The 18,216-nt window shown below is 41.9% G+C and overlaps 1 protein-coding gene across 2 annotated transcripts; it reads right to left on the reverse strand.

The window, feature by feature from the left end:
- Positions 1-199: 199 nt before the first annotated feature.
- acox1 (acyl-CoA oxidase 1, palmitoyl) lies at positions 200-18,215 on the reverse strand. Of its 2 annotated transcripts, none has more exons than XM_084465693.1 (14): positions 17,990-18,215; positions 17,290-17,449; positions 10,725-10,885; positions 10,055-10,162; positions 9,778-9,897; positions 8,858-8,973; positions 7,319-7,488; positions 6,762-6,924; positions 6,251-6,441; positions 5,109-5,276; positions 4,102-4,207; positions 2,730-2,873; positions 1,745-1,951; positions 200-1,317 (listed from the first exon to the last, which is right to left on the reverse strand). In XM_084465693.1, exons 1-14 carry the CDS (start codon positions 18,096-18,098, stop codon positions 1,267-1,269), a joined length of 1,974 nt encoding a protein of 657 aa, XP_084321819.1. In that variant the 5' UTR covers positions 18,099-18,215; the 3' UTR covers positions 200-1,266. The 2 variants fall into 2 exon arrangements, with proteins under 2 accessions (XP_084321819.1, XP_084321818.1); XM_084465692.1 differs by lacking the exon at positions 10,725-10,885 and adding an exon at positions 13,134-13,294.
- Between the last annotated feature and the right edge of the window lies 1 nt (position 18,216).

Here is an 18,216-nt window from a genome sequence, read left to right on the forward strand (position 1 = left end):
AACAAGGATTTAATTTTTATTTCAGATATTTAAAAAATGATTTAAAAAGATACTAAAATGTATATCTTGTTTACTCTGGGCATGCTCTGTGATCAACATGGTAGCAATCGTAGAGATTGTGTACAAACATGGACATTTGTGCTTCAAATTCATAGAATAACTAGCTAATAACTCAATTCAATTCTCACAGATAAAACATGTTAATAATCAGATCCTTTATTTAATATCAATTAAATAAACCAAATTTAAAACATGATTATCCATGATTGAGAAATGTATGATTTCATAATACAAAGATCATAAAACACATATTTCACTACAAAGTTGGATGACAAACCTACATTAGAACATGTCATTTAAATTAGTTTCTTTAAATATTTCCATCCCCAAGATGTAAAATTAATCAGAAAAGACAGTGTCCCCTAGCCTGGCATCGCAGGACGAAATGCCAACTGCAATTGGTCCAGACACTCTCTGTTCATTTTTGATTTCCGAGGGGTGTCACCAACAGGCACAGACCAAAATGCCTCTGGACGTGATTGGATAGGCCTACAACCAATCAGAGCAACGAAATGGGTGATAGCACTGAGCGTCTCAAAAAAGCATCCCTGGAAATATACCGTCCAGTTTTTTTAATACTGTCTCGATAGCGGGCTCTAGGGAGTTCTTCTGCACAGTCATGGTATTTATCCCAACCCATATTGGCAGAAATCTTTTTGTATGAGAGGTGAGCCAGAACTTGAGCAAAAAACCATAACCATAAGCTTTCGAGATCTGTCTGGTTCCCAGGCTAAGTTTCCCCAGGCACATTGTTAAAACACAGCAATTGACAGGGACGCATTGTTTTACAGGTCCCCACTTTCAATACTAAATTACACAGCAACCATACAGAATAATACTAGGGCTGTTGGGAACTGTACCATTGTTCATGAATCCTAGCCCTAGATCAGATATTCTACAATTGAAGGAATGTACCCATAAACACCCAGTGTATCAAGCCATTAAAATATAACCATGATAATTATACACAGATAACGATTTTTCAGACTTCAATTTTTCATTTTCAACATTTGCTTCATGATTGCTATACAAAATAGAGCAGTCTGATGTAGCCAACCAAAAACAATAGTGATATAAGGCTCTTGTGAATGTACTATTGGTGGACACCAGGGACTTAATGATCCGAGGTCAGATTAGTATTGTCAAGCTATTTCCTATCCATATACTGTAGCTGTCTTGCACCCCAGGATCAACCCAGGATAAGGTTTACAGCTTAGATTGCAGTGGCTTCAGATGCTTGTGAAAAGACTCGTGAACCTGGCAGAAAAGAGGAGTAGGAAAGCAACATGTTTAACACGCATACACATGAACAAAGAAACACCAAAACAAAAATAACCTAGTACCCATCACGTTAGGTAAACAAGGAATGCAATCAATGGAATGGCCAACGGGCAACATTTACGGTAATACCATGAAACGGTTGTAAAAAAGGTTCTTCACACCTTTTCGCTTGACCTATTCCCCAATAATAAAATGAGCATATATAATATATCATCACTCTTTAACTTTATCCATTTATTTGGCCTTTGATTGATTATGTACGATAGAAAAACAATTTGTCTACTTTCCCCCCTTCCCTCAGTGAAGAGCGGCTCCATCACTACACTTACGATACACCACACCAACCATGTAGAAAAAAAAAATAAAACATAAACATTGTTATTGTCCTACAATGAAAGCCCACCTCGGTGCTGTTGAGCGGCGAGCTGCGCGCCCACTCGAACATGGCGTCGTAGACGTTGCCGTCGTAGCGGCCGAGGACCGAGTTGAGCATCTTGTCGTGGTGGTCGAAGGCGTCCACCAGCAGCACGGCGCTGGGCCTCACCTCGGCCAGCAGCTCCTTCAGGCACTTTGAGACCGACCGGACCTGGGCCCCGCTCAGCACACCGGCCTGGCAGGCAGGGGAGGGATAATGGGCCAGTGAGCATTCATCATCGTCGTTATCTTAGCTTATTACACGGCCACTCACTGAAGAAATAAATCATTTGACACAAAATATAACAAGAGATTATTGAATTGTTTTGAAAATGATTTTTATGGCTGTTATTTATAGCGGCGGTCGGATATTTAAAAAACAACACACACACACACACACACACACACACACACACACACACACACACACACACACACACACACACACACACACACACACACACACACACACACACACACACACACACACACACACACACACACACTACAGTGCCTTCAGACATAAACTGGCAGGTCATCGGTAAGTAGGTTGCATAAGGAGTTGCATGATTTGCAGCCCAAAAGACAACAGTTGTACGCTTGTCAGCCAATTATGATCCTGCTTCAAGCACCGTGTTTGCTGGCTTTATTTTCACTTGGAGAAACACTGTGCTGTATTCTTCCAAATTAAAAAACAATGGTGTGAAAAATTTATATCTGAAAGAGAAATAGACACGGAAGGCATCTCTCAGATAAGATTATGTTTTTAGTTTACCTCCAACCAGATTTAGCAAGAGCGAAGAGAGCACTGGCATCACTCTGATTGGCTTGAGTTTTTTGAACAACGCAAGGCCGTGCTCATAAGTGTAAATTTCCACCCAGAAATGCAAAGGTGAATATCTGTATTGTCTCTCACAATGCTGCTGGGACCTATTGGCTCGCAGCAGTGTGTCTAGTGAGGAGGGGAGGCGTACCTGGAGGAAGTCTCCGGTGAAGTTCCCGATGCCGTGGATGGCGTAGAGGCGGGCCAGGGTGGACATCACCGAGTGGACGCCTGGGTCCTCTATCTGGTCCACCTTATCTCTGAACATCTTCAGCACCATGTAGTGGCAGTGGGCCTGCACGTCCGCAGCACAGGAGAAACATGGGAATCAGGTACCAAGCCAAGCCACGTCTGTGTGTATACACGTGCATTGAAATTTGGACTATTGGACCTTTTTTTAAATTAATTTTCATGACTCAAGCCCATCCAACCAATGTCATTGTTTGCCAATTCATTTTTTCGATATTATCACATGAAAGGAAAATCAATTACCACTGTAAGCACTGAGGTCAAATGTTCAAATTATTTCATATTTTTATTATTCTTTTCCTTTTAAAAGTTAAGCCTTTCAAAGGAATCACTGGTAGTCAATCATTCATTGCTTTTGTTAAAATAGGCTAATAGTGGCGTAATTTAGGAAAAGTTGCACAAGGGGGCAGTGCTGAGCAGAGGAGGTCCAATGAGGTGAGGTTCACCTTAATTAAGTGGTCTCCAGCCTCCAGGTCATCTAGGTCAGAAAAAGCCCAGGCTTGTATTCAAGCCTGTGTGAGGGAATGTAGCTATTTCCGCAATGTAGGTAAAACCCCTAAAACTGCAATTTGGGTGCATCGTGATGAGCCGGGGTCAAAGTCCAACCCACTGAGCGACTGCCACCCCTCCGATCATAGAGCCTTATGTAGGTGTACATTGAATTCTAACCAATAACTACTCGTGAATCAATGATGTATTTTAATTTGCTTGAGGAAAAAAAAATATTGTATCTTGTAAAAAGTAACAAATGCCGTTATATTGTTGATAATTATGTTGTTGTGGAAAGTGCCTCTATGCTGCACCTCCATCAGATTCATCCCATATATTTGATACACAGTTGGGATTGGCCGGTCTATCTTGGACCAGGGGCCAGACCTTATCCACAGAGCAAACTGAACATGAGCTTGCGAGCTTCGTCTGGTTCCCAGGCTAGTATTCTGCATGTATGCCCATATGGTTTGAGACATGATTTTACCCTACTCATTCACGCGTATATACAGATTTACTACTTATTCATACATATTTGATAACATTTTGACCATGCACACTAGATACCAATACAAATATTATTGACCTAGTTATAACAGTATAAGTTTACGAGGGACTTCAATGATGGTAGTTCCTACGATATGGATTGTATACTTACTACTACGATAAGGTCCTCAAACGTTGTTTGGGACTAAAGCCTCTGTTCAATGAACACGTCCATTCATATTCCTAACTTTTGTGGGGCCGTGCAAGCAAACATCTACAAAGAACACTGATGAACTTACGTCCGATGCTCTGACCAGGTCAATGGCACTGCTGTTCCAAGAGTCCTCCTGGCTCTTCCCACGCGCAGACTCCTGCTGAATGCTCTGAGCCGCCATCTCAACTAGCCTACACACACACACACACACACACACACACACACACACACACACACACACACACACACACACACACACACACACACACACACACACACACACACACACACACACACACAAATAAGAAACATGATTTCAATAGTGTGGCTTCCTTTGCAACCATACTAATAAATCATATGCAAATAGCTTGGCTTGCAACCACACTAATTAGATTTCAAAGATTTTCAATGTCAAATCTGTCAATTTTGAAGATTTGCGCATTGTACAAACACTCTTTTTTGTACGTTATTTGAATATGCTGTTACTTTTAGTACCATGTGAACTATTTTATACAACGCTCAAAGTTTGTCTTAGCTGCAATACAAATTTTCGTTGAAATGAGAAGTGTATTTCATTAACCTTTGCAAACATTTGTGTTCGGAAATGTCACTAGGACTTGAGATATGAAAATACTGGTAGAGACTATCCAAGGTCTACAATCCCTGTTCCCAGTCCCAAATGACCCCAGGAAATATTTCAGAAAATTCCAAGGATAGGCTGCGTGAAAGGGGCTGTGAAAGGGGCTAAAAAAGCCATACTATGAAAGATCGGACAAGAAAAGTATTGGTGCCCTCTAGTGGTATTAAACAGAACACCACCAACCAGTGGTATTAAACAGAACAACACCAACCAGTGGTATTAAACAGAACAACACCAACCCGTGGCATGGAACAATTTAACTCCCATCTTACTTCAACAATACTTCCACATCCCCAAATCAAACAAAAGGACAAACATGTAAGGGCAGCACAAACATGTTTACGGCTTTTAAGATATTTGATGCCCAAATGTTACATATACGTTTAAGAGAAGGCTCCATTCCACCCACACCCACACACACACACCCACACACACACTCCTTAGTATCCTACATGGCAGCACGGATTTCGTAGAGATCCACCAGGGTGTTGAGGTCGAGGTCCAGCTGGGAGGAGACGGCCTGGGGTGCCATCACCCTATGCTGCACTTTGTTCAGGTAGGACACAGCACCAGAGAGCTGCTGTCCGGTCTGCACCTGCCGGTAGCTTTTCATCAGGAACCTGCAGGGGGACACAACCAATCAGAAGCACCCATTAGTTAGCCTGGCATCGCCAGACAAATTGCAAACTGCTATTCGTCTGGAACTTCTCCCGTTAATTTTTCATTTCCAAAGGGGCTTCACCAACAGGCGCAGACGAAATTGCCTCTGGACGCAATTGGATAGGCCTACAACCAATCATAGCGACGAAACGGGTGACCCAACACTGAGCAACCAAGATAACATTTATTCTCAACAAATGCTTTAAGTACAGTCGTCTGTTCTTATTTCAGTGAAAATATACATGTGGGATTGTCTGGTTCCCAGGCTACCCAACAATAGGCCAATTGCATGTTGAAATTTAGTTTGCTAGTTTAAGAATCCGACAGAAGCCCGGAGAGCATTGTTGAATTTCTAGATCTGAGATTAGGGGATTTACAACCAATGCATAATATTGTTACACTTGCCCACAATGGTAAATTAATGGTTCATCTAAATAACGTATCAAACTGCAATCTCTGGTAACAACGCCAACCATATGATATAGCCTCTGATTTAGGGAGAGAGAGAGTCAGTGAGTGAGTGGGTCTGTGTGTCAATGCAGCCCCAAATCATCTAAGACTGCATGCTTTTATTCCATTGAAGGAAGTTAAAGTGCACATCATTGACCTCACATATGTGGGATGAAAGTGTCTTTAGTATTAATGTGGTGAACGACATGTGCCATGTTTTCATTATAATTTATTTACAATAAAAAATTGATAACTCTTTCGAAGTACGACTGTTATGCATGTTTGGCGAGCACCACCACCATTAAACAGTTCATTACCACTTCATTAAGCCTTTGGTCGGTGTGGTTGCTCCTTAGCAGATAAAGTATGTGTGTGCATGTGCAAACATCCGTGCAGCAGGCGGGGTCACTCGACAGGGCGGGGTCACTGGGAAGCGTGGGGCGTAGGGAGGAGTAGGGTGCAGGAGTGCAGGGTGGACACCCACCTGGCTGTCTGCAGCATCATCACTGTGTTCTCGCCCTCGTAGGTGCAGGAAGGGGTGAATTCAACGTAGATGTCCGGCAGGGCGCTGCTGCGGGAGTAGCCGTGGCCGCCGCAGGACATGCGACACACCTCGATGCCAGTGTTGGTCGTCCACGTGGTGAAGGCCTTGAGACCAGCAGACAACGCGTGCAGCTGGCGCACAGAGAGGGAGTTCATGAACGAGTCTGTGTGTGTGTGTGTGTGTACACGTTTCCTGAACTTGCCTTGCAGTTTAAAATGTACAATGCATTCACGGGCCATGCTGGTTAGAACATGTTGATGTAAATGAGAGGAGAAGAAAAAAAAAAACATGATTGAGCTACGAGTGTGGAGAGCTGAGTCGCATTGTAGAAGCACGATGGGTTATGGTTGATCAGATCAACACGACAGAAAAGACCAGGTTAGGGCAGGATGCTGATTCTGCCTAGTCAGTAATGCGTAGGGGGATGGTGTTAACTGAAGTCCGCCCCTACCTCTGGCATTTCACTGAGGTCGCCCTGGTTGATGTCTCCAGAGATGCGGTTGTAAGTATCAATCATGTACTGGCCAGCAAACAGGAAGGCGTAGGCTGTGGCCAGCAGCGGGAACAGCTTGTGCTGCTGGGTTTGGTAGTCCAGGATCTGGGGCTCTGGTTCTCTGTCAGAGAAAAACAAAAGGATAGTTGAGGTTTATCTGCAATCATTTAGACATTATTCAATGAATATCTAAAATTGATGAGAAAATAATATTGTTGAAATGGCCCCAAAGCAATACTGGAACTTGATACTGATTCCAAAAAAGTGTTTTCTTAAATAAATTACTTAGTAATTAATTTATTAATAAATTACTTAATAGTTGTTTACTTTGATGACATAAATATAGACCGTGACCTATGGCTCTACACGGGAGCGGCTGGTGTACAATTGGCCTAATTACGGTCGTAGTTTGATTAGTTTGGTCTCGGTGCGTGTGTTTGATGCAGGTTTTCAACAATGGAGGAAAAGTCAGTGTTTGGAGTGGAGTGTGGAGTGGCCGCGTGAGGAGGACTCACCCCGAACGGATCTCTGACTGATGGCGGACCGCGCTGTAGCGGATGGCGATGGTGCAGCACTGGGAGAGCATGGTGCCGGCATTCCCCACGATCATGGAGCGGATGAACACCATGGTGCCGTAGGTGAGCTTGGAGCTCAGCGGCCTCACATAGCTGCCGTCGGGTTTCACCTTGGGGGGGGCAAAATGAGCGTCTCTCAAAATGAACGTTTTCTAGTTAACCGGGTGCATGGCAGCTACATTTGTAAACACGCAGTACGACCAGGCAAGGAAACAACGGGTTGATGATGCACAATGAAGGACTTCCTTCTTATTTCTACATCCTGGAACCTTTTATTGAGGACCAAAGCATACTGAACATTTTATAAATTATTAAATTATTCAATGAATAAATATCTAAAGAAATACATATTTATAAGGACATGTGTGGTTGTGTTAAATAATGTAAATATATAAATAATGTTCCGATAATAAACTTGTTTCATACTGCTTTTAATTTCACTGGTGAGCCCTGAGCTGTCAATCAAAGACGATCCCTGAGCTGTCAACAAAGAAGGCAGGAGTAGACTAAGGAGTAGTTTAGGGTTTTATCTTGACAGAAAATGTATTGTTTGCATCAAGAACATCAGGCACTTGAGCATTCACTCATGAGAATTTTTGCTTTTCAGTCTAGGGACATTTGTTTTTTCGTTTTGTGCAATTACCGAAGGATTCTCAGCTTTCATATTTCATTAATATTTCATATTGTACTTTGTGGCCAAGAAAGCGTAATGTTGATCAAATTGTGTTTAGTTCACAAGCTGATATATAAAAAGCTAGTAAGTTATATGACTTTCACTGAACTTATCCTACTATTGAGTTGTATAAGTCCGCAACTACTGATAATAAATTGTGTGACTAGCCAATCCATAGCAACAGAACCTTCTTTGATTGACAGCTGAGGGCTCATCAGTCATGTTATTATGAAATGTAGCTCATTCTCCACCCTGCCAGACCTTTATAAGCACATATTGTTTTTAAAGGAATTGATCAATGGAGCAACTGAGGGGTTGGTATTGGCATCAAATCGCCCTCAATTACAGTTCACCAACAGATCCCCCACAGACCAACAGGTCTGGGGCCATTATGCCCAGGTATCACTCCCTGCCAATTGTTAGAACTAGAGGGTGTGGCTTGTTTGGGATTGGCTTTATTTAGCACAGGTAACCCAATAGGAATGTTGGTTACACCTTTTTGTATGGTAAGGATTTGAGGTAAGTGAGCCCCGTCCTTGTCATGTGTTTTGATTGATGATAATTTTGAATTGAATTTAAGAGGTAATTGATGAATTCAAGAGGTAAATAATGGCAGAGCACACAGGATTAACACACAGAATGAGAAGGCAGGAAAGAGAATCATTAAAGGACTGTGGTGGTGGTTTACAGTGTCCTGTGTGAAACCCCAATAAAGCATTGAATGAGAAGTATAAACCACTCTGAAATAAGCTAGTTGAACGTTAACCAGTGCGACTTTTACGTCTTTCCTTAAAATACAGGCTCACCTGTGCATATTTCATCAGCATGTTCTCTCGCGGGATGCGCACATGCTCCAGTTTAAGGTAACCATTGTCCACCGCATCAAATCCAAACTTTGGTCCAATGTCCCCGATCACGATACCTGAGCAGGTGGGAAGGGCAAACCCAGAAAGAAATAAGTCATAGAGAGAGACAGAAAGAGAGGGATAGAAAGAAAGATGAGGCAAAAAGAGAGGGATACAGAGATAACAAATCCAGAGATAGACCATAGAGATTGGTAAACCAATTCATAGAAATAAATGTTAAAGTGATGGAAAACAGAAATGTTATGTAGTTACCCTACTGGCCACCTAGCCAAGCGGATTATAATTACTGTACACTCAAATAACGGTGACAATGCAGCCGAATGATGCTATGGCGTTTTGGACTTTGCAGACGTACAAACGACACAAACAGCAAGGGGGAGGGGCTTCAAGGAAGGGCTTTAGACCACACCCCTACAATCCAGAGTCTCTCCAAGACAGGAGGTTATTAGACTCTGGGGCTGGGTGAGGCTGCAAGCCTGTTGTGCATTGGACAACAGGCATCGGAAAACCAGCCATCACGACACAGATCCCGGACATGTCGGGAGGCAACACCTACTCTTCCTGCAGCATTGTGCTAATAAATGGCTTCAACCACGTCTATCTGTATCCTGTTCGGAAGAGGAGCCCAGTATAGTACCTATGTGGCAGGGTTTTCTACTACATATACTTTTAGACATTTTCCTGACAAGATATTTGGTAGGCAGGCGATTTGGATAGTTAACCTTTTTAGATCCCGTTATCCATCTATTTAAAAAAAAAAAGAGAGAAAAAAATTGGAGGGCAGAAGCCAGAGAAAGGCAAAGAACAGATACAGACCAAAGCAGACCCTGGGCAGAGGTTCTGCAGAGCTGTGTGATTACCTGGCAGTGGCTCGTGCGTGCCCATGCTGCGGAGGGGCACGATGAAGGCGTTCAGACCATGGCACTTGCCCTGTGTGTACAGCTGAGCCAACACAATGGCATGGTTGGATGTCTTCCCAACTGCACAGAGATCCAGGTGGTGGAGAGGGACAGAAGAGGGGCTTTCATTTAAGGGTTTATTTGATTTAACGCTGGGAGGAAAAACCATCACTTCACTTCTAAGCAAGCTGTAGAGCTGTATCGCAGTGGCTGAAGCCAGGGCTGAGTGAGTGCTTACGTCCCCCAGGCCACCACTTGATGGAGGTGACGGTAGGGCTGTGCATTATGAACTCCTGCGTGTCTGGGTCGAACGTGGCTGTGGTCTCCAGCCCTCGGAGGTGAGTGCCTAAGAAAATGCCACACACACACCCACACTATAACCATTTCAATAATAAAGTCAAATTCACATGTGCATGACATAATTTTGGTTAGTTTAGTCTCATAAGGCCATATTGATCTTGTGGGGTCATGTTTCAGTTTTTTTCTGAATATAATTCTGGCCTCGAGCCCGTTAAAACGAGATTTCAAGTGGCGGACATTAATTGATTTCCACAGATTGGTCTATCCACAAGTGTTTATACAGGAGCGAGCCCAGACTGATGCACAGCGTGAAACTGAAATGTCAACTCAACAAGATCAGGGTGGTCTTATGAGGCTAATACAATGCATGTAGGTTTTTGACAAATCTCAGAGCAAACGCAAATAAGAGAAATTTCCACAGCTGTGCTATACACCCATAAATGAAGGTACCATTTGACACAAAACGGCCCACATGTGCAAAGACGTTGCTGACCACCAATCTACCAGACTATCTTTTCTGACCGCCAAGCTACAGCCGAGCTACCTGTCCAGTCAACCCGGGCCCAATGGCCCGCGCTACACGGTCAGCGCCAGGTGTACTGCTTTACCATGGCCCATCTCCGTCTGAGCATATGTGCCGATGATCTCCAGGTCCCAGGAGGGTGTGAAGAAGCGGTCCATTTGCTCTGGGGTGGCCTGGTTGAGAAGGGTGGGCAGGAACATGGCCAGATGGATTTCCAGCGGGTTTCCTCTGAAGCGGTGCACATAGCTGTCGCGAAGGCAGCAGCAAGCAGTGAAGGATTCGAGAAATGAATTAGATGAGGGTGAGGAAAATAATAATAAAGAAAATAAATAAAAACGAGATGAGGGGACAAATTCCTCAGATTAGAATCAGTGGCATCATTCAGAGTTGAACAATTAATTAGATTCATTTGATATGGCTCTTTACAAAATTCAGCACAAGGCAGCAATTAAAAGAGAGCACAACATAATCCATATGAGAACATCATCCATGCTAATTCGCAAAGGTTAAGGCCAAATTGAAAAGCACGGAGAAGCAGTTAATAGGAAGCCTGAGCATCTTGGCAGAATTCCCCCGCCACCTGCCTGAAGCTGATCCATGTTCAGGGAGAGACGGATAAGATGCATCCTAACTTATCCCTGGGAGGGACACATCATGTAGCAGAGGATTGCTGGCCTGAACCCAGAGAACTTCAAGCCCTTTGCAGTAAGAGGATAGGATGCATTCTTGGTGGCAGCTTTGATGTGTGACTTGAATGTCAGTTGTGAATCAAAAATAACCCCAAGATTTCTAATGATTGGACTTTCAGTAATGGGACAGCCATCAATATTAACACTCATTTCCTCATTGAAGTTGCTATGTTTGGGTGGCCTAGTAACTCGGTTTTATCAGCAATTAACATGAGAAAATTCAAACACATTCAATTCTTAACTTTTGCCATTTTGGTTTACCGGAATGTATAGCTGGGAATCATCAGCATAGCAATGAAAGGAAATATCATATTTCCTGATTATATCACCAAGAGGAAGCATGTATATTGAAAATAGCATAGGGCCAAGCATTGACCCCTGGGGCACACCAAAGTTAACAGAAGAATATCCAGAGATTGTGTTGCTGTAATTTACACATTGACTGAAACCATGAAATTACTGTCCCCTGGGTTCCAACATACTTCTCCAAACGGTTTAGGAGTATACTGTGATCATCGAGAAGTAGAAGCAAAGATGCTTGATTAGCATCAGCACTGAGTAGAAGGTCTTTCGCAACTCTTGTTTAGGCTGATGCAGATGTTTTATGCAAATGCACATGTTTTACTCAATATTCAATTATACACATGTAAGGAAACCTTTTTATTTGAACGTTGTTGAGATCTGTCAAATACCAATTCTATTTTTCTTTACCATCAAAAAAAATAAGTCAAAATGGACTGTACTAATAAAATACATCATGGATGATACATTAATGTGCTACATATAATTTTACACAGATAAAAACAACAAATATATATAGATTGGACACAATTGAATTTTAATGGATATGAATTCAAATATGGATTTACGTTCAATTGATAAGTCTTTCCAACAACTAATGTATTTTGAGCTTCTCAACTGCCCATTTCCTCAGAAGCTGGCAAATGTGCCGTTTAGTGGCAGTTGCATCAGCCTTCACTCTCAATGTAGAATGCACAGTGAGCTTTGTGTTGTGTCTGCTCAGAAAATCACCAAGCTTCTCAGCAGAATGGCACATTGACACAATTTTACAAAGCTATCGGCAATGCAACACAACTTAACCTAGGTTTTTATGCATTTGAATTTATATCCAGTAAAAAAAATACATAGGTGCTGTAGGTAAGATATTGTAAAGAGCAGACAGAGATATTTAGAAAAATCAGCCAAAAAACACCCATCCCTCCCTACGTTTCGCTATTGAAAGGTGTTACAATCAGGCACTTGTGACTGACAACCAAGATGGATTCCCTAAACTAATCACAGAAGAGATGGCCTGATTGTTCAGAAATACACCAGGAGAGGTCTAATCTTAGTTAGCTCATACAGAGGCAGACAAAGTTAACTAAAAAAATAAACATATTCTAACAGTGCATTCAACTCTAAACAATAAAAGCTGACTATGCCATTCCTTAAACAACAACCAAATAGCTCTTATAGGGCCCCTATTTTACGACCAGCTGAGAGTGTGATTAGCCGTTAAAAAACATTTCTAAATCTCTCCTGCCCTTTAACTTAGTCACATCACAAGTGGGAGTGTCCACCTAGATCTTTTATGGATAATGAAGCCTACTTTTTGGTACAGTCCACTGGGTAGGCTGGTAGACTGATGTATCCATAAATCTACGGCAGCTTTTGAAACTGCTTGCAATGGCTATTCATACTCAGATGGTGGTGAAAATGGGACCAGTCAAATCTTATCTACAGCACCATTTTATTTGATTGAAAATGAACTGGGAAAGTGATACGATATGAGCCGGACAACTGACCGTGTCCCATCTCAGTTTGTGCGTAGGTGCCCAGGACGGTGCAGGATTGAGCGAGAGGGACCCATTTGTTGAACTGCTCAGAGTCACACTGGGTGTACAGGGTTGGGAGAAACATGACGTAATGTAGACCCAATGCCTCCCGGCCGGTGCCCCAGTACATACTGGATAAAGGGAAGGCAAGACACACTAAATCCATGCTGAGCTTGAGAAGGGTTCTGAAATGTATGCATGTAGCTACATCACTATTAGTCTTTACCCCGGTCATTCATTAAATGCTTGGTTGCTCAACCCACTAGTGCGCTAACCCCTCTATGCAAAAAGCCTTGTTGTGGCCAAGGCTAGGTCGCTCTTCTATCTCCTTAACCCCTTTCTCCACACACTCTTAAATTGACAGATGTCAGTGGCAATCGGAATTAGACCTTTAGTGTCACTCTTAATTCAAATTAAAGGTTGTATCAGCGTCACTTCTGTTGGTATTTGAAGCGAGATCCCAAACAAACAGAGCCAGCTCGCCCCTCCCTTCCGTGTTTTGTGCATCCAGTAAAAACTATCCTAAACGCAGCGCAAAACCCCACAACTGCCACCCCTTTTTGTGATTAGTTGGAATACTATTTATTTTGGTTTTGAGTGGTTGGTAGTTTCATTTGTTTTTGTGTACGAGCATAGGCTGCCTACAGAGACAAAAAATGTTTTGAGAGGACAAATTCCTCAGATTAGAATCAGTGGCATCATTCAGAGTTTAACAATTGATTATATTCATTTGATATGGCTCTTTACAAAATTCAGCACAAGGCAGCAATTAAAAGAGACCACAACATAATCCAGTTAAGGCCAAATTGAAAAGCACAGAGTAGCAGTTAATAGGAAGCCTGAGCATCTTGGCAGAATGCCCCCGCCACCTGCCTGAAGCTGATCCATGTTCAGGGAGAGACGGATAAGATGCATCCTAACTTATCCCTGGGAGGGACACATCATGTAGCAGAGGATTGCTGGCCTGAACCCAGAGAACTTCAAGCCCTTTGCAGTAAGAGGACTAGCTAGGTCGCCCAACCCCCAATAAAAAGAGTGACTTACAGTGTCAAGTTCATTGCTGTTCAAAAAAATACAACATGGTAACATTACCATGTGATTGATGCCAGTCTAAATACTTCCTTAACAATCTTGGTTTATATTAACTCCCAATTCTTGACTTACCAAAGATGGGATTTTGAGAAGCTGTATGTTTTAGTCAATATCCAATTATACACATATAACGAACCATTTTTATTTGAATGTTGGTAAGATCTGTCAAATACCAATTCTATTTTTTATTTTTCTTAACCATCAACAAAAATAACAGTAAAAATGGTCTGTGCTAATAGAATACATAATTTTGCATAGATAAAAACAAAACATATATAGATTGGACACATATAGATTTTGACGCAGTTGAATTTATATCCAGTAAAAATGACACAGGTGCTGTAGGTAAGCTAACCCTAAACATATGCTAACAGCACATTCATGTGTTGTTACAGTGTGTAATGCTGCTGCTACACTGCAATTTCCCAACTTGGGATCAATAAAGTAAATCTATCTATCTATCTATCCCACTCGGATCTCCAACTCTAAACAACTCTAAACGATATGAGCCGGACAACTGACCGTGTCCCATCTCAGTTTGTGCGTATGTTCCCAGGACGGTGCAGGAATCAGCGAGAGGGTCCCATTTGTTGAACTGCTCAGAGTCACACTGGGTGTACAGGGTTGGGAGAAACATGCCGAAATGTAGACACAACGCCTCGAGGCCGGTGCACCAGTACATACTGGATGAAGGGAAGGCAAGACACACTAAATCCATGCTGAGCTTGAGAAGGGTTCTGAAATGCATGCATGTAGCTACATCACTATTAGTCTTTAATGCTTGGTTGCTCAACCCACTAGTGCGCTAACCCCTCTATGCAAAAAGCCTTGTGGTGGCCAAGGCTAGGTCGCTCTTCTGTCTCCTTAACCCCTTTCTCCAATCTCCGCACACTCTTAAATAGACTTTTTCTATTAAAAATAGACTCTTTAATAGAAAATTAGACCTTATTGTCACTCTTAATTCAAATTAAAGGTTGTATCAGCGTCACTTCTGTTGGTATTTGAAGCGAGATCCCAAACAAACAGAGCCAGCTCACCCCTCCCTTCTGTGTTTTGTGCATCCAGTAAAAACTATCCTGAACGCAGCGCAAAACCCCACAACTGCCACCCCTTGTCATGATTGGTTGGAATACTATTTATTTTGGTTTTGAGTAGTTGGTAGTACCATTTGTTTTTGTGTACGATCTCAGAGCATAGGCTGCCTACAGAGACACATTTTTTGACAGCCTGCCTATGGGGCGGGCAGCTAGCGGATCGTGAGGAAAGATCAGATGAATGTGATCATTTATGCTCGGCCTAGAATTGCTGATACAACCTAGAAGATTGACATGATAAATTAACTTGCATTTACATTCACTACGACTCTTGTAGTGAATGTAGTGAACTGTTGCTCGGAATAAAGTAATTATGTCTTCAGTAAGCATAGTGCTGATTCAATTCAGTGATCTAGCTAAGTATGTGACAGTCAATGACTGTCAGAGATCCCAGTTTGCCCCATTTGACAGCTTTACAAGGGACTATACCATTCTTGGTATCAAACACTGACACAGATCATCATTTCCACCCCGTGTCCCTATCACAGCCATCCAATCCATGTTTGCACACAGCACTGTATCATTGCTTTACATTACATCTCAACTCACATCTCCAACCTTTGCACCTGATGCAGCACTACCTCTGCCCTACTGCAGCTCATGGTGGTTTACACTCATGGCAAATGAACTAGGATACAGTCTAGTTGCATAAGTTACTATCTAATGAGAGGTGTGCAATACATTATTTTTAGATAACACAGCTTGAATCTCATCACAGTTTCTAAGCTAATATGCACAATTTCCACAAATAACCAGATTTAAACAAGTTCACCATCTAACACTGAAGTCAACCACAAACGATAAAACTTGGTTAGCCTAGTTCAGGGGTCAGGAAGCTATGTCTCTGCACTGAGCCTACATGGCTCTTGTCACTGACTGATATCATATGGGGGAGAAACAAGACAGAAATAGATTTGTCAAAACGAAAATATAGATAAGAGATATTTGAATGAATGTCCTGATGGGATACAAAGCTAAATTGTCATGTTCATGTCCATTTTATTTGTATAGCCCTTAATCAAAGTTACAGTCCAAAAGGGGCCATATATGTAGGATACCCTCTAACCCTAGCCACCCAAAGGTCAAGAGAATACTTCCTTATTTATCATGGTAGGGTCAGCCCAGAGCAGATCATGAAATGCTGGGAATACAACGCATCATTTGTCCTAGTCTCATTTTCACATGCAATGAAAAGATACAGTATATTCTCTAAAAACCTTTTATAGTAATAATATAACCCAAACTTTGGCTCTCCAAAGAGCAATTTCAAGTAATTAAAAAAAAAGATGTCTCTGCCGAATGAAAACGTTCACAATCCCTGGCCTAGTTAATGGTTTATGTGTGCCTCATTGAAAAAGGGGCAAATTGAAGTGGACTCCGAAAAAAACGAATGCAAGCAAAAGAAAACACTAACACTGCTAAGGAGCAGGTACATTAGCATGGATGTCAACTCGAGGAGTAAGGGAGGTTTTGGGAAAGATTAAAGGAATGATTACCAAGCATGCAAGTTTTCATGCTTTGGTTAGCCTAAAATAAAAACAATGGATGCATGTAGGCCTACTGGCACCATTTTAAAAAGAGAAATGTGCGATTTTCAAGTATGTATTCTACTGGTATAAACAAAATAAATTAAATACGTTAAAATCGCAATGTTTAACATTTCATCCATCTTAAATAAAAATAATATGGGCATACGCAGTCAATGCTGATCGATAGTGTTTTGACTAAAGTCATTTATTTGGACACCTTATATTTACTAATAAATAATTAATAATAGTGTGGTTTCTTCTAACCACAATTGCAACCTAGCAGTAAGAAAATAGTTACACCACTAGTGTAAAAATAGTACCCACTACCTACCAATAGTAACATCACAAGTGTTTTAGTGGAGTACACAAAAAAATATGTGCACAGCTTGATGACCCAACATGACTTTGTACCTCTTATACCAGTTGATCTCAACAGGGTCTGAAATGCCGTACTCCCGGAGCTTCAGGATCATCTGAGCACTCTTTTTAACCGCCTGGTCATAGCGTTCGCTGCGAGACAGGAAGTTGGGGTTCCCATAATCAAAGTCAGGGTCATTGACAACCATGGACTCTACAGTAGAGAGGGAATACAGGATTGCATTCAGTCAGATTAGATTGCAAAGCTGAGGTCGACATGCACAAATTATGATAACAATACTTAATATTGGTCATTTGGTGATTCCATTGAAGTGGTTTGCAAATGTGATGTTTACCTGTGTTTCTGGCATCGAATGTTAGAATGACCCAGATTCTTCCAGCTTATTTTAACACAAACTCTTCACAAACGTTTTTATCTGAAATATCTCAAAATTGTAATGTCTCAATGTTTAAATATGCCTCACCCACTGTTGTCAGGTAAGTGGTGTAATTTAAATAGTGAAGAGGACTCCGGATAATCAAAATGGGCTGACTACAATACAGATGTCCCACTTGAACTGTTGTCAAATGGTGTACGTGACCCGATACGTGACCCGATCAGGATGTCAGGATAGCTCTTCAGCTAAAACATTTCACTATCACTAGGTTAACCCGATGTATTGTTGTGAATCACAGCACACAGGTGTACAGGTGTGTCCTCTCTGAAGTATGTTACATGAACCAACCAACTCACGTATTTCTCGCCTCCTATTCGTCCTTTCAGCACCTCCGTCGAGGATGTTTGTGAGTTTTTCGATGTCAAATGTGGCATTTTGTCGCTCTCTAAGTATATCAGGATTCATTATTGTATATTGTCCTGCAGAACACGAGTCAGTCAATAATCAGTACGAGGCATAGATATTGAATAACTTCTGCTCCCGGACAAGGGTGGACTCTTGGCTGTCGTCTTGAGTGGTAGTT

The sequence above is a fragment of the Micromesistius poutassou genome (assembly GCF_964030765.1).
Source record: "Micromesistius poutassou genome assembly, chromosome: 3".
NCBI lineage: Eukaryota > Metazoa > Chordata > Actinopteri > Gadiformes > Gadidae > Micromesistius > Micromesistius poutassou.

Coding starts and splice junctions, on each gene's coding strand:
- acox1 (XM_084465693.1), bottom strand. CDS start 18,098: ATGAATCCTGATATACTTAGAGAGCGACAAAATGCCACATTTGACATC. Junction 10,886..17,289: donor GAGATCAACTGGTATAAGAG/GTACAAAGTCAT, acceptor CCTTCGCGACAG/CTATGTGCACCGCTTCAGAG. Junction 5,277..6,250: donor ATGATGCTGCAGACAGCCAG/GTGGGTGTCCAC, acceptor GTCCCCCTGCAG/GTTCCTGATGAAAAGCTACC.